This window comes from Equus quagga, chromosome 7 (genome assembly GCF_021613505.1).
Source record: "Equus quagga isolate Etosha38 chromosome 7, UCLA_HA_Equagga_1.0, whole genome shotgun sequence".
NCBI classification, from domain to species: domain Eukaryota; kingdom Metazoa; phylum Chordata; class Mammalia; order Perissodactyla; family Equidae; genus Equus; species Equus quagga.
This window is the reverse complement of record NC_060273.1, coordinates 49,679-69,498: the sequence shown is the minus strand read 5'-3', so window position 1 is coordinate 69,498 and position 19,820 is coordinate 49,679. Positions and strand designations below refer to the sequence as shown.

Below are 19,820 nucleotides of genomic sequence, written 5' to 3'. Positions count from 1 at the left end.
CTAATAAGCAAAAAAACCGTTGCAACACAGCCACATGGTGGCTTTTGAAACGCTGGCTCGTGACCAGCCTGCTGAGCTGCAGCGCGTTGAACAGGAGCGCAAAGCCCTGTCCCCACCACTCAGCACCGCTGTTAGAGGGTGTGAGCAGCCGTAGACAGCACACACGTGTGTGGCTGTGTTCCGATGAAGCTGTGGTTGCTGAAATGTGAATTGCATAATATTTTCACCTGTCATGTAGTTTTTTTTTTTTTTTGAGGAAGATTAGCCCTCAGCTAACATCTGCCACCAATCCTCCTCTTTTTGCTGAGGAAGATTGGCCCTGAGCTAGCATCCGTGCCCATCTTCCTCTACTTTATATGTGGGACGCCTGCCCCAGCATACCTTGCCAAGCGGTGTGTAGGTCTGCACCCGGGATCCAAACTGGCAAACCCTGGGCCACCAAAGCAGAATGTGGGGACTTAACCACTGCACCACCCAGCCGGCCCCTCATGTAGTTCTTTAAGCTTTGTCCCAACCATTTAAAAACGTGCAAAGTATTTTTAGCTCACAAGTTTTTTAATTAAGGAGTGGGCTGGATTTGGCCCTTGGGCTGTAGCTTGCTAACCGTGGTCCACCTTGGGTTGTGAGGTTGATGCAGCTTGGCATGCATGAGGTCCTCACCGCCTGTCTGCCTGATGGTGCTTGTCACTGGTGCCTTTCTTTCTTGTTTGTCCTGGTTTTCCACGGGTGTTTGGTGGCTCCTGGTTGTGTTCTTCATGCCAGGTTTTCCCTTTGTTTACGGGTGTTGCTCTTTGCATACTCCATTTCTTACGGGGGAGGAGTGGGGTGACGGAGAGCCGTCAGCATTTTTCTGGGCAGAGGCACTGGGCTTCCCGAGTCTAACAGTCCAGTAGAGGAATCGGTGCTGCCCGGCATAGTGCAGGTGGGGGATGAAGCTGACCTGCTCGGCGGCTTCACGTTTAGGCCTCTGACTAATCCTGGTGATGGTCCTGGGCTCTCCTTGGCCCCTCCCATCTCCCTGGAAGAGCGAGGTGCCAGCTTTCACAGATGTCGTCTCCTCTGTGCTCTTAGGATGTGATTCCTTTGTCAATGAGTCAAATCTCACTTCCCTCCCTTCTTTCAGGGATTCCTTATGGTTAACACTCCATCTGTTTTTTGTGTGGTTGTGACAGTTTCCTTATATTTAAGATACTGTGTTTTTCACTTACATGCTTTCTTTTTCTTTTTTTTTATAGTTTCTATTTCTCCTCTCAGATTTCCTATTTGTTCATTGTGAACATGTTTTCCTGTATATCTTTGAGCATAGTTAGAGTAGCTGCTTTAAAACCTGTGCTGTTGCCCACAATTTAGTCTTGGGAGTCAGTCTCTGTCAGTTGTCTTTCTTCTTAAGTATGGGTCACATAGTTCTGTTTCTTCACATGTCTAGTAATTTTGGGTTTCCTGGAAATTGTGACTGATACAGATTGTAGAGGCTGTGGATTCTGTTATGATTCTCTGGGGACTGTTGGTTGTTAAGCAGGTTGTAAACTGTGTCTCTGGCATGGGCAGCCGCTGACAGCTCTGTTCATGTTGTTTGGGTGGGCTGCTTGGAGGTGGGCTGCACATGTGTTCAGGGCTCGTCCAGAGGTTTTTGTAGAGTTTAGATGTGGCATTTGGGGCTCTCTGGCTTTTTTCTTTCCTCCCTTTCCAGCCTTTGTGGTCTCCACTTTCAGGGTTACGGTGTGGGTGGTATGGCCTGCTGTTCTTAGGTTAGTAAATCCTAGCTTCAGCAAGGTGGCGGGGCCCTGACAGACAGAAGGGAGCTCTCCCGATAAGGATACTAAGAAGGGAGAGTTCCAGTGAGTATAGAAGTGTGTGTTTGTAATAGGTGACTGGGAGCCATGCTGATTAAAATTTAAATATTGGAAAGAAATGTCATTCTGTCCCTGGTCATTCCCATGGTGCTCCCTGGCTCAAGCCTTTGATCCATCCCCCACGGGTCCTGAGAGCTGCAGCTCAGGGTACCCAAACCTTGGCCCAGATGTTTTGATGCACAGAGCACATATGCACACTGACATAAACATGCATGCCGAAATGTGACCTTATTTGGTACCCTGAAGAACATAAGCCAATAAGTATATGAATAGATGCCTATCACCACTAATAACCAAGGAAGTGAAATTAAAGCAACGTTGAACTATCTTTGCCTATCAGATTAGCAAAGATTAAAAAGACTGATAATCTGTACTGTTGGTGAGTGTCACAGACATTCTCGTACTTCTGGTGGGAGTGGAAGTTGGTATGTTTTTGGAGGGCCACTTGGCAGGACCCATCAATATTTTAAAATGCTGAGCTTTAGACCCCACAATTCCACCCATAGCAGTTTTTTGTACAGAAGTACTCATTCTGATGATTAAAGATCCATGCCCAGAATTGTTCGCTACCTTCATTTAAAATAGCATATATACATGTGAAACCAATAAAATGTTATATGTCACCTATATCTCAATAGAAAAAGTTAAAATAGCATATATATAGGCAACTATCCAAATTTCCATCAGCGAGATTATTAAACCCTGCTGGTTCCTCCTTTAGAGGCAGGAGGCAGGTTTCTATGTGCTGAGCTAGAAGGATGTTGAAAATAGCCAGAGGAACAGGAGGCTGCAGAGCTCACAGCACAGTGTGAGTCCATTAGAAACGTGCATTTGAGCTTAGAAATTGTCTGGAGGGGCTGGTGTCCAACTTCTCATGGGGTACCTCTGGGTCCGATAAGGGGACCACCGTTGTATATTCTGTGTTGTTTGTCTTTCTGTAACAGACCACGTCACTCGGATGTTCTGTGCCCCCCCCCCCGCCCAGTGCTCAGAGGTGGCCTTGGCTGGTGGAAGGAGCCCCCGCGCCTCTGTCCTAAGAAAAGCCTAGAAAGGGACGGGGCCTGCTGCTCTGTGCCTGGTCAGGGTTCTTGCCTCCTGGGCTCATTTAATGCATTTCAGTGGTGTCCCTTGGGAGGAATACGGTGGACACTCATCCGCCGATCAATGGATGAATCACCACAGCCCCTGTGTGGCACCCTTCCGTGTCATGGGCAAGGAGAGGCGGCCCCACCTCTTAATCCCTGGGTTCTGATTCGTGGTGACAGTTGCCTGCCAGCCCTGCTCAGGACCGCTGCTCCGCTGCTCTCCGTGGTTTCAGCTGTGGGCGGCCGTGTCAGCCTGCCGTGTGAGGCTCACGTCACCCGTTGCTGCAGTTATCTCCCGAATCAGGCTGAGGGGCTCTGCTGTGAACACAGGGACGGTCGGGTCACAAGTCGCCTCCAGGTCTGGAGGGCCGGGGCCCCTCAGACTTGCCATGGGACCTGCCAGATGCATTTGGGAAGGTGAGTCAGTAGCTGGGACTTCCCAACAGCTCGAGTTGGTGTGAAGCACAGGGGGCAAAGGGGTGGGCAGCCGGCTGGCCCTGGCCCGGGAAGGACCCATGGAGGAGCCTCGCAAGTGCAGTGTTTGGGAGCATTGCCTTGTTTTACCTTGGGCATCTCCAGGGATGAGAATGTCAGACTCCTTCCAGGCCTGCAGGGGTCGTGAGTGCCTCTGGGCAGAGGAGGCCACTGAGCTGCTGGCAGGTTTCTAATTAGGGAAGAGAGTTTGCTTCCTCGATGACTGAGCTCGCCTGGGTGGGCATGAGTGCGAGGGGGTGTTCTGGGGCCGCATGGGCTCAGCTGTGACGGCCACGAGTGGAGATGGGGTCCAGGCCATGGGACTGGTAAAGCCCCTTCAAACCCTTTGCCTTTGGGGTTCTTTAGGGCAGAAGAGCAGCCGGGAGTCTGGGGATCTCCCTTGGAGCTGTGGGTGGGGCAGCCAGTGAGGGTGGGATTCCAGAAGGAGGGTCAGCTCAGCGAGGGCAGAGAAAGCGGGGAGAGGGTTTATGCTCAAGTAACGCCCCCCAGACCTCCTCCCAGGTGCCCCAGGCTTTACAGCGTCTGGAGGCAAGGGCAGTGTCTGCGGGGACAGCTGGGTGCAGGGGCAGCAGTGTAAGTCCAGCACTTCTCCCGCGGGAGGGGCCTGGTGTGGGAGGCGGCACAGCAATGAGCTTTGCTGACACAGTGGCACAGAGGCAGTGAGGGATACCCAAGGGGCGCTGGGCAGAGGAGGCCACTTGGCAGGTGCGGGAAGAGTAGGGGTGTTGTTTGCCCCCATTTGACCTCCAGGGCCCCCCAAAGAGAGCTCTGTTGACATCCTTATTGTAGCCCTGCCCACAGCCTCTACCGGCTCCCTGTTCCTGTTGTGAGCCGACTGGGCCTGGCTCGGGGTGTCTGGTCTGGCTAGGGGGACAGACCCCGGGGCTCAGAGAGGGCTTCACAAGGAAGAGGCACGTGATGGAGAAGGAGGCCAGGCAAGAGGGTCCAGTGTGAGAGAAGGCCGGGCTCCTCCGCCCCTTCTAGCTCTCAGGTGTCCCTGTGGGTCCTGTCCACCCCACGCCTGCCTCCCGAGCCTGCTGAGCTTGCAGCCACGCCACTCTGCACTCTCAAGCCATCTGCTCCTGGGTTAGCCTGGGTTAGGGTTGGGCTGGCCGGATTCTGCACAGATGCAGGTGTCCCTCCTCTGCTGGGGCATTGGCTGTCCACCCTGGAGCCCGGGTCAGCTCTTAGCTGGGAAGTGGCTGTTATGCCCGAGCTCCCACTGGATCCTGGTGCTCACTCTGATCTGTCCTCACACACCCTGGGAGTGAGCTGTTGTCCCGCTGCTCCCCTGCTCCATCCAGTAACTGCTACTGCTGGGTAAACTTGCCTGGGCCTCCCATGCTGCGGCTGGTGGTGCCAGGTGATGCTCCATCCTAGGGAAGGGTGGGGTCTTCCTGATTGCTGATCTTAACAGGGCTCCGTCCTCTGGGTGCATGCATAGGCTGCTGGCGGTGCGGGGCGGGGCTAGCGTGGTGTCTGTTGCCTGAGAGGGTGTGTGGGCTCCCTGAGGGCCTACATGCTGTGGTCTGTGTGCATGTCTGCTTCTTTTTGCTTCCTTATCACCCATCAGGTTTGCACGACCAGGCTGGCCCTGCTTCCTGCTCAGGAGCTATCAGTACACCATCTGGAGCTGCAAATAGGGTGATGGGGCATCAGCAGCCTGCCGGCACCAGGCACTTCCTAGCACCCAGCCCCTGTCTCCAGCTAACCTCTGGCTCTCCCGGGGATCCTGGGGCCTGGCAGGCACTCTAGCACTGAGCCTGGCTCTCCTGGGATGCTCTCCTCCACAGGGCACCTTGGAACAGGGGTGTGACAGTTTAGGAAGTGCCGTCTGTTGCATGGACACCCCACTGCCATCCTCCTGCCCTTTCCTAGGGCAGAACACTGGGACAGGTCTTTATTTAAGGAAACCAAGGTGAGAGAGGATGTGCCGAAGTTAGCTGTGTGACCCTGGGCAAGGTGCTTCCCCTCCTTGAGACTCAGCTCCCTTGTGGGCTGGGACAGGCTTTCCACGCACATGGCTGTTGTGGGAATTCACGTGGATCATGCATGTCACGCAGTTGGCACTGTGTGACACCAGAGGGTTCAGTAAATCTTATCTGTGGCTGTTGCCAATGGTGACTGATTCCCTTCACCCTGCGTCCCCTGCAGGTGGGGACCTGGGCCCAGAGATGGGGGCTGGGCTGGCAGAGGACGCTGGTCCCAGAAAGGAGCTCGGATGGTGCTGCCCAGCCGCTTTCATGGGACACAATGAGGGTGTGGGTGGGGACCCACTCGGTGTACTCTGCTGGGGAGCACCCCTCACAGAGAGTCAGTCTCATAGAACATGCCTCACGTGGAGCACCCAATGAGGAGCACCCCTCACAGGGAGTTGACATAACAGGAAATGCCTCATGGGAGCACCCAATGAGGAGCCCCCATCAGGGGAATACTCACAGGAAATCCCTCACAGGGAGCACCCAATGGGGAGCATCTATCACAGGGAGTAGACTAGAGAGTGCCTCACAGGGAGAACCCAAAGAGGAGTACCCATCAAGGGAGTACTCCTCACAGGAAATGCCTCATAAGGAGCATCCAATGGGGAGCATCTTTCACAGGGAGGATCTCATGAGGAGCCTCCCATTGTGGGTGCTCCTCACACGGAGCCCCTCAGGCCAGTCCCTTGCAGGTTGGACTTGGGAGAGCGAGGCCCTGACACGAGAGACAGGCACCTGGCTCCTGATCTGCACCTGCATCAGTACCTGGGTCGGCTTGGGAGTCTCTGTCCCAGGGGAAGGAGGAGGTGAGGCTGGGCACTAGTGTCTGTGTGAGGTGGGTGGGTAGAGAGCTTGGGGGCCAGGGCTGTCTTCTGTCAAACTCTGTGGGGAATGGTTTGGCCTGAAATGTGCTGGGGCCCATCCTCCAGGGATCAGCCTGGACTTCACTTCCTCCCATGCACCATGGGTCAGAGCCCATCGCCTCCCCCATCTCCCAGCCCTGCCCTTGGTGAATTCTCCTGGGATCATTCTCTGGGGACTGCCCTGTCAGGGAGTCAGCTCCAGACCCTCCCCTCCCCCAGCCCTGCCCGGAAGCAGCCCCTGAGGGTTCCCAGGGGTCCAATGGTCACTGTTCCCAGGGCTAGGGGCTGGAACTTTCACCTGCCTCACCAACAACGTCCTCAGGATTGACTGCCACTGGGCTGCCTCAGAGCTGGGCCAGGGTGCCAGCCCCTGGCTCCTCTTCACCAGGTAAGGCAGGAGGGCTAGGCCCACCTGGGCAGAGGGCAGGGGGCAGGGGGAAGGGGTGAGAGTCGGGTCCCCTGATGGCAGCAGGGGCCGGGCTAGCGTGGTGGCCCCTGATGCTGACACTTGCCCTTTTCAGCAACCACGCGCCGGGCAGCGTGCACAAGTGCGTCTTCCGGGCCAGTGTGTGCACCCTGGTGCTGCCGCCCGAGGAGGTGCTCGTGCCTTCCGACAACTTCACCATCACTTTCCACCGTGATATCTCTGGGAAGGAGCAGGTCAGCCTGGTGGACCCACAGTACCTGCCCCGGAGACATGGTGAGGCCTGGGCTGGGAACATCCTGGCTGCGTGGGGGTTGAGGACAGGGCCCTGCAGCCTGTGACACCCGTGGCCCAGCGAGTGCTCTGGGTCCCTGCTAAGAGAGATCCAGGGCTAGGGGCAGTCTGCGCCCCTGGGAGGGGAGGTCCCACTAGTTACTGCAGGGGTAGGATTTTGGGGGAGGATGAAAATGCTGGGCTTCGAGTTGAGGCAGCGGCTGCAGCTTGAGCTGCTTGAAATACACTTAAGTTGTAGCAGGAAAGACTGCAGTAAGACACTGGGAAGAACTTCCAGCAGCAGCTTATGAGGGAAAGGAAAGGCAAGATTTGAAAATCATCTTGTCTGGCTGCAGGGGCTGGAGGAAGTCAGTGCCATCCTGTTCCACCTGGGGCTTCTCTGGACCAGTCTCACAGTGAGGCCCCTGGTCTGAGAGGCCCTTGACCATGTCCCCCACGCCCCCAGGAATCTTTCATATCCCCAGTCCTGGGCATGTTGACTGACACACCCTCATGTGGCCTCATCTGTTCCAGTGAAGCTGGATCCTCCGTCTGACTTGCAGAGTAATGTCAGCTCTGACTCCTGCGTCCTGACCTGGAGCATCACTCCCGCTTTGGAGCCGCTGACCTCGCTCCTCACCTATGAGCTGGCCTTCAAGAGGCAGGAGGAGGCCTGGGAGGTAGTGCTTGGGCTGCGAGGTGGTGACCCTGGGGGCCTCTCTCTCCTGGGACAGCAGCCCAGGGCCCTTCCTCCCCCACATACAGAGATGTCGGCTTGGAATTATGAGGAGGGGAGGTAACCAGAGCCAAGAGTGTGTGGGTGCAAGTGTGGTGAGTGTGGCTGTGCACATGTGTGTATGTGTGTGCACGCAGGTGTGTCTGGATGTGAGTGTGTCTGTGCATGACTGTGTGTGTGTGCGTGCAAGCATGGTGAGTGTGCCTGTGTGTGCATGAATACATGTATTTATTTGCAGGCTGTGTCTATGTGTATGAGTGTGCAAGTGTGGTGTGTGCACATGTGAGTGTGCATGCAGGTAGATGAGTGTAAGCCTGTGCCCATGCACCTGTGCATGCGTACACATATAAGTGTGTGTATGGTGAGTGTGTGTGTGTGTATGTTCTCGAGGGCTGATAGACCCAGTCTCACCCTTGGCACCTGCTGATTGTCCTCGACCCCATAGCGGGCACGGCACAAGGATCGCATTGTCGGGGTGACTAGGCTCATCCTTGAAGCTGTCGAGCTGGACCCTGGCACTACCTGTGAGGCCAGGCTTCGTGTTCAGATGGCCACAGCAGAGGACGATGTGGCGGAGGAGGATCGCTATGAGGGCCAGTGGAGTGAATGGAGCCAGCCCGTGCGCTTCCCCTCCCCTCAGAGACGCGGTAGGCACGGCCACTGCCTTTTGGGCATCTGGGCTGGGTCTCCCCTCCCCTGCTTGTCCCATCGTCCCATCCTTTCCCCCTCCTGGAAGCCCCTCCCTGGGGCAGTCATGCCCCAGCCGACCACCCTCCCTTGGAGGTCTGGGGTGTGCAAGCAGGAAACAGACGCTGCCGAGCGCTGGGCTTCCCATGACCTGGTGCTCCGGCTGTTTGCATCGAGTGTGCCCAGAGCTGCACGCCGGGCCTGGCGCTTCTGGCTCTGGTGCCTGGACATGCCCATCTCCTTAGGGAGGGCTGGCTAACCCTGTGCACAGGGGTACTGGTAACCATGCAGCTGGGAGGCAAGGCTCAGGGTGCGTGGTCACCCACGGTACTCAGCAGGCACAGCGTGAACCTCCGAGGCCAGTCGCAAACAGTCCACCTCGGTGTGGGGCACTCCTGGTGGTGCCTTTGCCATGTGTGTGTCTGGAGGAACATGCAGGTGCTCACACTACTCACAGCTCGGGGCCCTCCCTGCTCACAGGCCCCCTGATCCCACCTTTGCGGCAGCCCGACAGCACCCTTGTCGCTGTGTCCATCTTTCTCCTGCTGACCAGCCTGACCTACCTCTTGTTCAAGCTGTCCCCCAGGTCAGTGCTGAGGGGAGTGTGTGCACATGTGTTAATGTGTTATCTATCGTATGTGTGTGTGTGTGAATTGTGTGTGCATGTGAGTGTGTGTGTGCACCCGTGGGTGTGTGATGGGGAGATGGAGGGCCAAGCCAGCCTCCCCCTCTTCCTCCCCTCCCCGCCATCAGGTCCTGGATGCAGTGAGGTTTTCAAGCCCCTGCTCTGGACTAGTGGGGAGTTCCCAAGTTGCCAGGTTTACGGGGAGGCAGTGTGGCCCCAAAGAGCCGTGAGGGAATCCAAAGTCACCGAAACTAAGTCACCTGAGGTCCTCCGTCTCCTGCCTCTGGAGGTGCTCGGAGGTTCGCTCATGTGTTAACACATTCTGTGAAAATACAGTTCTGGGCCTGGTGTGCCCAGGCCCTTGTTCTCCACCCTGGTGAATGCCACGGAGAACAAGACAGACACAAGGGCCCTCCTGACATAAGCTGTCACACACATCGTGTTACAGGACGGGGCACAGGGGCCTCGTCAAAGAGGGGATCCCAGATGAGACTGGCCAGGTGCAGACAGGTAGCAGAGAGGATGAGAGCAGAGGGAACGAAGAGCACACGGGGGTGGGGAGAGAGGAAGAGGGTGCTGGGTCGGGGTGGGGAAGGCCGAGGAGGGCTCCCGGCTTGTCCTTGGAGCAAAGGAAAGTGCTTGAAGCCTGTTCAAGAGTGTGTGATGTGATCCGGTGTATATTTTGAGAATGGATTCTTGGGGACAGGGGGATGGGAGGACCAGCTGGGGGGCCCATGGTGGTGTCCAGAGAGAGGCAGCCGGGCTTGAGCTGGTGACAGAAGCAGAGATGGAGTGAAGTGGAGGGAATTGCTAGGGTCTTAGGGGGAGAAACCCAGGGGACGCGTGGGAGGATGAGAGATGATCTGTGGCCCCTGATGTCACCCCCGAGGTGGGGAACTTGGGGGGGCCAGGCCCCAGCGGAGGTTGACTTGGACCTATTGGGTTGGAGCCCTGTGTGGCATCCTTAGGGGTGGACCAGTGGGTCCTGAGCGGATAGATTTGGTGCTCAGAGGGAAGTCACATGGGGCGGGAGTTGCCATCTGTCTGCTCGTGGCACCAGTTGGCGCCCTGGAGGTGCTGGCTTTCTCTGCAGGCCACGGACACGCTGGTCACCCATGCCCCTGCCCCTTCCATCACAGGTCACCTTGTAAAGGACACATGTCTTGGTATAAATCAGTTCTATGGGGTCATTATCCAGGGAGGCCACAGGGTGCCGAGGGTCAGGGCCTGCCCTGGCAGCAGGTGTGGACCTGGTGAGAGGTGGGTGTGTGGCAGCAGCATGGACGAGGCGGGGCTGGTCACCTGCTGGCTGGAAGAGGGCTAAGTTCTCCACAGTGACCTCGCCCTCTGGAGGAGCCCCCACCCAGGTCTCCACAGGCCCCTGACTGTCCTCTCCTGGCCTCAGGGTGAAGAGAACCTTCTATCAGAACGTGCCCTCTCCAGTGACGTTCTTCCAGCCTCTCTACAGTGTGCACAACGGGAACTTCCAGGTTTGTGACGCAACCCTGAAGGGGCTGCCTGACTCTGCTCAGGATGTGGGCTTCAGGCAAGGGATGGGGGAGGGCCTGAGGGCCTTGGTCAGTGCTTTGAGATTTTTGGTACACATAGTGGGCTTAAATTTACACACTGTGTCTCAAATGGGGAAAAAAAAAGATCTTTCTTCTCTACGGCTGACTTCTTTTGCTCTGGTGTTTCTAATTCCATTGTTGATGTCGACTTTCTCTGACATCATCTCTGTCTTTTCTGGTTCATGGCAGCGCCTTTGAGGTAAATAGTCAGTTTAAGGTCAAACAATGGGGCTGCCTGTTCCTGCCGCCATCTCGTCCCTTCTTTCTCTCCTAAGGTGTCTTTCTGCTGGCTGTGGGGATGGTCTCTGGTGCTTGTGCTGTCCCTGGTCCCTGGGCTACAGCTCTGGTGGCCATCGTGCAGTGTCTGGCCTCCTGGTCCCCCTGGCAGCACACTGGCTGATGAGGAGACTCTGCATTGCCCCCTTTGTGGTACCCTGGTGGGCTCCCACAGGCTACGGGCAAGCTGAGGACAACCTGGGGGGTCGCACCAGCCCCTCTGTGCAGACCCCTCCCTTGCCTGCTGGCCTGGTGGTTGATGCCCCCGTGGCAGGAGGCTGGGGTCGGGGGAGGAGAAGCTCTTGTGGACAGTCTCTGGTCTCCACTCTCTCAGCCCCTCCCTTGGGCCAAGGACGGCGGGGCATGACTTCCTGGGTCCGCTGACCCGCTCTCCCAGGTTCTCCCCTCCTCGTGTCGCACAGTGTCCGCCTGGCCCTTTTCTCTCTCAACAGGGAGCCTAGTTTTCAAGATTCTTGTGCAAAAATATAATCTGAAGCTTAGAACTGAGCCTTTCGTCCTTGGCGGAGTCCCCTCTTTCCCCAAAGCAGTGGATGGGACCTGCCGAGATCCTCGAGGCAGCTGAGCACGGAGGCTGAGTGGGGCACAGATTTCGATGGCCCCTGGACTGTCACCTGGGTTTCAGGCACCCAGCCCTTCTCTGTAGACCCTGGGCACCTGGCAGGGCTTACTTAGAGCCCCTGGGTGGTGGTCTGGAGCCAGGGGTCAGCTCTCCAGGGAGCAGGGCAGTAATGGAGGACGTGGTGTGTGTGATGCCTTCTGTGTAGACTCCAGGTCCCACTCAAGGGACCACTTCCCTGTTGGAGCTGGGGCCTCCTGTGGAGGGGTCCAGGTCTGCCTGCCTCAGCCCCAAGGCCCCAGTCTCAGTGGTGTCTCCTGTCATGTGTGTGTGTGTGTGTGTGTTAGTGGGGGTCGAGGTTGGCTGCCCCATCTCCGTGCCTACTGAAAGTGGCCGGAGCTGCTCCAGCGGTTTTCTTTGTCCTTGGCACCTGTTGCCATCTGTGCTCTGGTTCAGGCTGCTCTGAGCATTAGGCCCTGTGCTGGGGGAGTGGTGAGGGGCCTGAAGGGACTCAGTCCCATATTGAGGCTTGACTGGCACTTGGAGGAAAGACAGAGTGTTCTGGGCACGGGCGCTGCTTGGCTTCTGGATGTGGTTGTCAGGAGGGCTTCCTGGAGGAGGAGGGGAGGCTGCTCCCAGGGTGAGTCTTGAACGTGCTGCTGAGCCCTGCCTCCTCCCTATGCTCCATTCCAGAGCTGGACAGGGGCCCACAGGGCTGGTCTGCAGCTCAGCCAGGACTACGTCGGTGCCCAGCGGGGAGCCTTGGAGCCCGGCATTCAGGAGGACATTGCATTGCTCACCTACGACCCGGCACATCCCTGGCAGTCAGTGGGCCTGGAGGAGGCGGGCATTGGCACCGGCCTCCCTGTGGAGTGGAGAGGGCAGCTGCCTGCCTACCTGCCGCAGGAGGACTGGGTCCCTGTGGGCCCTGCCAGGCCAGCACCCCCACAGCCAGAGGGCAGCAGCAGCGATTACTGCGCCCTGGGCTGCTATGGGGGGTGCCACCCTTCGACATTCCCAGGAAGCATGCAGAGCTCTGGGCCCACCCTGGCCTTGGCCTGTGGCCATTCCTGTGACCAGCAGAGCCTGGATGCCCAGCATGGAGGTGCCCATGTGGGAGCTGGTCACGGTCAGACGCAAGACCCTGGTGAACAGGCTGCATGAGGATCTCCAGGGCATTTGTTCCCTCCTACCCCTGGCAGACAGCAGGCTCAGTTTGGGAGGTTCTAGAGCCCTGACTTGGCCAGCTGAATCATGTCCATTTTGGGGAAAACAGACTAAAGTCTCTGGACATGACCCTTTACTGGACTGGACCTTCTGCAGAGGGCCACCTGTGCAGTGGTCAGACGTCCAGTGTAGATGAAGGCAGAGGCTCTGCCAGCCCCACCCCATCCAGCACTGGGGGGAGGGGCCTCTGCCTTCTGCGTCCTGCCATCCAGGCCCCTGCCCGACTTCCCACCCTGCTTTCTGGTTTGACCCCAGGCCCCTCTGAGAAGAGGGGTGTTGACCCCACAGCCTGTTCTGCCCTCACCCCCTTAAAGGGCCAGCCCGGGCCTAGTGGACATGGGTTAGAGTCTGTGACAGGCCGACTGTCCTCTCTGCTCCTTCCTGAGGCTCTTCTGCTCCTGAGATCACAGGGCAGCGGGAGGCTGTTCCAAACTGCCAGTGGCGGGGAGACGGGCCCAGAGGAGGTGTGGGGGGCTGGTCTGCTCTTCCTGGGCTTTCTGGGCTCCAGGAATAGCAGGGTGGAGGGCCAGTGGCCACTCTATGGAGGCCATGCCCCCGATCTTCTTATCCTCTCCTCTATGGGCCCCAGGAGGCGGAGAGCTGTGGCCAGAGCTCCTGGACAGTCAGGGCCAGAAGTGACCGCCAGCACTGGTCTGTGAAGGGCCCTGCCTCTGCTCGGCCCTGCAGTCTGCAGGCAGTGAGGACAGTGTGGGGGGTGCCTGTGCCGTCTCCCAGGGCTGCTGTGACAAAGCCCCACAAACCGGGCGGCTTAGAACCACACAGATACATTCCCTCATAGACCTGGAGGCTGAGAGACTGAAGTCTGGGTCTCAGGGCCGTGGTTCAGGGCTTCCACCAGGCCTGGACAGCACAGCTTCAGTCTTCACCGGGCATTTTCCCTGTTGTCTCTGTCGAAAGTCCCCCTTGTTATCCCAACACAATTGTAGTGGATTGGGGCTGACCCGAGTGACTTCATCTTGGCTTGACGGCCTGCAAAGACCCTATTTCCATATAAGGTTGCTTTCACAGGTGCTTGAGGGTTAGGACTTGAACTTATGAATTTTGGGGGAACACAGTTCAGCCCATAACAGTGTCCCTGACTCTGCCCAGGGCGCCAGGGGCCCTCTCAGTGCACGCCCATCACTCTGACTGGGCGCCTCCGGCAGCAGACCCTGTTCCTCCCGGCTGCTGGACCTGGGCTGGTGCTGACATCCTCTGCCTGGGGAGGGCTGGGACGAGACTGTTCCGGGGTTGGAGGTGCTGAGGTTCAGAGGGGCGGATAAAATGGGGGCCTATCTCTCTCTGGGTGCTAACCTCTCTGTGGGTCTCCAGTGTCCCCTGTGGCCTGGGCAGAAAAAAGCACTTGCTGCCCCAGGGTCCCAAAGGCAAAGGTCCCTCTTGGCTCAGACAGGCACCCCTCCTTCTGTGTGCCTGTGGAGCCTCTGAGGGTTTGTGGGGAGCCTCAGCGGGGCCGGATTCTGGTCAGAGGGGTAGGCGGGACCCAGAATGTATCTTTAGTATACAGAGAGCGAGAGGGGAGTGGATGGAAGTCAGATGCACGCATCCTCTGCTCTAACCAAGTATAAAAATACTGGCTTGAATCCACTTCCTGGAGCCAAGCCCCGGGCAGCCCCAGCTGGTGTATTTATAACAGCATCTGTGTGGCTCGTGTGGCTTCACGTGGGACCTGGGCCACCTGCATGTAACCCTACCGTGGGGACGCCTCTGCCGTGCGGCCAGGCACAGCGTTCGCACACTTTCTCTGCGAGGCGCCAGGAGACCTGACTCTGAGTGTGAAGCGGCTCAGAGGTGTGTGAGTGTCGGTGAGTCACGCTGACACCTCCTGGAGTGGCTGTGAGTTCACCTGGCAAGGTGCCTGCACATCAAGGGGCTCAGAAAACACTAATTTCGCTGTTGAGATGAGACACGCCTTGGAAGCCGTGTGCTGAGGTCCGGTTTACAGTGGAGCAAGGTCTGAAAGATCTGGATCCCCGAGGAGGGAGGCGCTCATCGCCGGGCATCTGTAAGCAGCTGGAAAGAAGCTGGCCCGGGACTGGAATTACGAAATGCTGGTGGCTGGAGGAGTTGCATGGACAGCATGGCTGGAGCACAAATGTCTGACATGAGGCTGGCCAGGCCCCAGGCAGCGCTGGACTGGGGAGGGCCTTGAAGGCCAGGCCAAGGGAGCAGTGAGGGAAGAGGACACGTCTAAGCAAGGGGATGCCGCGGAATAGTTTCTTTTTCTTTGTTTTTCAATGAGATAAAAAATTCATATAACATAAAATTAACCATTTTAAAGTGTGCAGTGACATTTACTACATGCATAGTATTGTGCAACCATCACCTCTATCTTGTTCCAAAATGCTTTCATCCACCAGGAAATCCCTGCCCAGTAAGCACTTACTCCCCCTGCCAACCTCCCTCCCACCCCTGGCAACCGTGCATCTACTTTCTCTCTCTGTGGATTTACCTGTTCTGGTGATGCTGAACATCTTTTCACGTGCTAGTTTTGTATATTCTTTGGAAAAAAGCCTATTCAAGTCCTTTGACTATTTTTCACCTGGATTGTTTGTTGTTCTGTTGTTGAGTTGTAAGAGTTTTTTATATATTCTGGACACTAAACCCTTATCAGATATATGATTTCCAAATATTTTCTCCCATTCTGTATGTTATCTTTTTACCTTCTTGATAGTGTCCTTTGATGCACGAAGGTTTTAAATTTTGATGAAGTCAAATCACTGATTTTTCTTTTATTGCCTGTGCTTTTGGTGTCATACCTGAGAACTCATCGCCAAATCCGATGGCAGTAAACATATGAAAAGATACTCAATATCACTAGCCATTAGGGAAATAAAAATCAAAACCATGATGAGATATCACTTAACACCCATTAGAATGGATTCAATAAAAAAAGTGGAAACTAGTGGTGGCAAGGATGTGGAGAAATGTGAATTCTCATCATTGCTGATGGGGAATGAAAAACGATAGTGGTGACAGTCGCACAACGACGTGAATGCATTTAATGACACTGAACTGTAACGTAAAAAATGGTTAAAATGCTAAATTTTATGTTATGTATATTTTACCACACACACACGCAACCTTCCTCAGAACTGGTCATGAAATAGTTACACATGGGATGGAAGACGGCCCTTTTCTCCTAGCGTGAGAAATAGCCTTCTTGTTCACCCTGGGGCTCCGGACCCCAGACTTTGTCAGACACACCCAGCGTGATCTCAGCAACCAGAGGGAGTCCACTGCCACCAGGCCCATTTGCACCGCCTTCCATCACCCTCGTCCCCCAATCCCTCTCCATCATGGCTCTTTTACCATCTCTGTAAGTTTTTCTCCCCAGAATGTCATAAATGGGATCTGCTCGGTGTGCGGTCTGTTCACATTGACTTCTTTCCCTCAGTTAGGTGCATGTAGATTCATCTGGGTCTTTGCACGGCTTGGTGGGGCATTTCTCTCTGTTGCTGAACAGCATTCCATTGCACGAATGTACCTCACTTGGTCATTCATTCACCCACTGAAGGATGTCCTGATTGTTTAAAATATTTGGCCATTATGAAGAGAGATTCTGCACATAACTGCATGCTGGATTCTACTTGGACATACGTTTTCAGAGCACTTGTCTAAATACCTAGGAATGCGATTGTTGGCTTATGTGATGGGATCCTGTTTAGCTTTGCAAAAAACTGCCAAACTGTCTTCCTTTAGAATTATGCATTCCACCAGCAATGAACGAAAGTTCCTGTTGCTATTGCTATTTTTTTCCTTCAGATTTTAGCCATTTTAATAGACGTGCAGCGTAATCTCATTGTGGTTTTAATTTGCTTTTCCCTCATGACAAGTGATGTTGAGCATTACTCTGCATGCTTATTTGTCATCTATATGTCTTCTTTGGTGAGATGTCTGTTCAGATCTTTACCCATTTTTAATTGGGTTGTTTGTCTTCTTGTTGAGTTTTGGAGTTTCTTTTTATATTTTGCATAGAAGTCCTTTTTCAGATGTGTTTTCCAAATATTTTCTGCCAGTCTGTGGCTTGTATTTTGTTCTCTTAACAGGATATTTCACAGAGTAGACACTTTAAATTTTTAATAAAGTAAACAGCATTTTTTTTCATTCACGAACTGGCTTTTGGTGTTTTATTTAAAAACTCATCACCAGACCCAAGGTCATGTTGATTTTCTTCTATAATTTCTACATTTTTGCATTTGAAAACTTATGCCTATACAATATTTTGGCTGAGTTTTTGTCCAAGTTGTAAAGTTAGTTTCTATGGTCATTTTTTTCCATATGGTTTCTAATTGTTCCATTGCCATTTGTGGAACAGACTTTCCTTTCTCTGTTGAATTGCCTTTGTCCCTTTGACAAGTCAACTGACTACATTTACATGGGTCTACTTTTGTGCTCTCTGTTCTGTTCCATTTATTTATTCTTTCACCCATATCACACTCTCTTCAGTGTTATAGCTTTAAGATAAGTCTTGGGTCTGGATGTGTGAGTTCTTTCACTTGTTCTTCAGTCTTATGTCGTCTCGTCTAGGTTTAGAGGCACTTTCTCAATATATTTCATGGGAATTCGATTGGAATTCCATTGAATCTACAGATCAAGTTAGAAAGAGTTGTCATCTTAACAATACTGACTGTGCTGCTCCTGAACAAGGAGCATCTCTGCATTTCTGTGTATTTTGTTTGATTTCTCTCAACTGTGTTTCAGTGTTTTCTGAATGCATATTTGTATATATTTTATTAGACTCACACTTAAGGACTTTAATTTTTGTGGTGCCATTGTGAAATTCTTTTTTCATTTCAGATACCAATTTGTTCTATACAGGCTGATGCTCTCGGTCCATCCAGGCGGCTATAACACAGCACCACAGATTGGGTGGCTTATACACCATAGACATTTATTTCTCACAGATCTGGAGGCTGGAAGCTGAGACGAGAGTACCAGGGCGGTGGGGGGGGGGGGGGGGGGGGGGGGGGGCCTCTTCCCGGTGGGGGGGGGGCGGGCGGGAGGGGCTGGGCCTCTCTTCTAAGGGGACCAATCCCACTCTTGAGCACTGCACCCTCACGACCTAATCACTCCCAAAGACCCCGCCTTCTAACCCCCTCTCGTTGGGCGTTAGGATTCGGACATGTGGATTTGGCGGGAACAAACATTCAGATCACAGCGCTGACATATAGGAAACCGACTGAGTTTTGTATATTGGCCTTCTACTTTGCTTTTTGGAATCTCTGTATTTTCCGACCTAGGCACGGGAATGGTGGGCTCCCTTTCATTTGGAATTTCCCAAGTCCCGAGCTGAATAATCATAGGACTGGATTAGAGTTCCCGGGCCCGCCCTGGGGTACGAACGGGCGCCCCGGCGGACAGCAGAGGGCGCCCGCCCCGCCCCCCGGACCCGCGGGAGCGCATGCGCGTCCCGTCCTGGGGAGGATGCGCTGGGTCCAGGGATGCGCCCCGCCGCTTGGGGATGTGGGGGCGGCGAGGGCGGGGCGACGACGCGGCTGTCGCGGCGGCCCTGCGGGCGCGGGCGGATCTGCTGCGGCTCCTCGCAGACACTGGTGTCCGGTGGCGAGCACAGAACCCTGGTGTCTGGACTTTCTCAGGCTTTTTATCTTTGCTTTCTCATGCGGTACTTCCGCAGGACGCGTTTTACAAAAGCATCCCTATATAAGGCTTTGCACGCTGTGGGACTTCTTCCAGATGCGGGTTTGTCCGGGGAAAAGTCCCCGCAGAGAGTCAAGAGAAACCCTGAGACCGTTTCGGGCTACAGGTGCTCCTGGACGGGTCGGTCCCACCGGCCATCAGGGCCAGCCGCCCCTGCGCTCTTGCTCTCGTGAGGGTTGTGATGGTCCTTTTGTGTTACGGTGGTAACGCAGTTGAAAACCTACTGACACATTGAAAAGTAGGTGTATTAGAAATCGCAACATTAAGTTTAAATGTGTTATTTATACCAAACCTAGAATTTATTAAATGCTTTGTCTGGCTTCGATGGAAGTAAATTCACCAACGATTTTTTTCCTTTTGTTGAGAAAGTCGCAGTTTAATTGGCAGCATATGTGTAACTGTATATAACATAATATCTCAGTCCTAGTATCAGCTGTTTCTTCAAAGAGCCCTGGTTCCCTTTATTAGAGAGCGGTATTAAAAATTACACGTGGGAACTAAATGTGCTCAACTGACAATGCAAGGAAATATATGCATGTATTCCAACCTATGTATACACACCTAATTATAAAGATTTCTACCTGGAACTCTCTGCATCCATACTTGGCTAAGGACGAGCTTATACTGATGTCTCCAGCCTGCTCCATCTTAACATATTGCAACCTTCTCCCCTGGCTTATCTGTAACCTCCCACTCCAACAGTGAGGAACCCGGCTCCCACCGTCTATCATTTGTCTAATTCATTGCTCCATTCCAAATTACAGATACACTGGTTTCAGAATTGCTAGCTACTACCCCCCCATGGGAAAGAACTTTATAAACCAAAGTCCACTTTGCCTTTAGTCTACAGATTCCATTCATTTCCAAAGTTACCTAGGTAAGCACCTTTTGCCCCATTACCTATAATTAGATTTTTTGTCACATTCTGTATTTCATCCTGTGCCACTCGCACATCCTAAATAACTTAATTTGAGCAGATCATGATTTACTCGTTGGACTGTAAAAATATATGGGTTTTGACAAATGCATAGTGGCAGTTATCCATCACTAACATATCATATGGGATTCTTCAAACCCCCACGCCATGATCTGTTTACCATCTCTGTAGTTTTTGCCTTTTCCGGTGTGGATGCAAATAACCAGCTATTCTATAGATATAGGAGAGATAAGCTAGTTGTACTTGAGCCGAGCTGAGAATTATAACCTGGGAGGCAGTCTCCACAAAGGTAGAAAGCGCTCAGGAGACATCAAACATGCCCAGGATACAGACTCATCAAAGTTTCAGAGAGGTATTCAGTTGCAAATTATCAGGTCAACGTGACCCGGATGTCTTGGAAAGGGAACTTAGCTTCAGTGGTGCTGAGACTGGAGTCTTAGGAGAGGAAGTGTGTGTTCTTATCTTCAAAGGGTGCTTCTTTTACTCAGAGATAATGTCTACTGCATTTTTCCTTTAATGGTTAAAGCAGATGTACA

General features: G+C 54.0%; 1 protein-coding gene across 1 annotated transcript; it reads left to right on the top strand.

Moving 5' to 3' along the window:
* Positions 1–425: 425 nt before the first annotated feature.
* LOC124243046 (interleukin-9 receptor-like) lies at positions 426–15,317 on the top strand. Its single transcript, XM_046668622.1, is given in 9 exon segments — positions 426–6,218; positions 6,552–6,663; positions 6,797–6,975; positions 7,507–7,652; positions 8,154–8,355; positions 8,876–8,981; positions 10,426–10,510; positions 12,135–12,596; positions 12,598–15,317. Coding segments are annotated over 9 exon segments (2,031 nt in total). The 5' UTR covers positions 426–5,686; the 3' UTR covers positions 12,805–15,317.
* Positions 15,318–19,820: the final 4,503 nt, after the last annotated feature.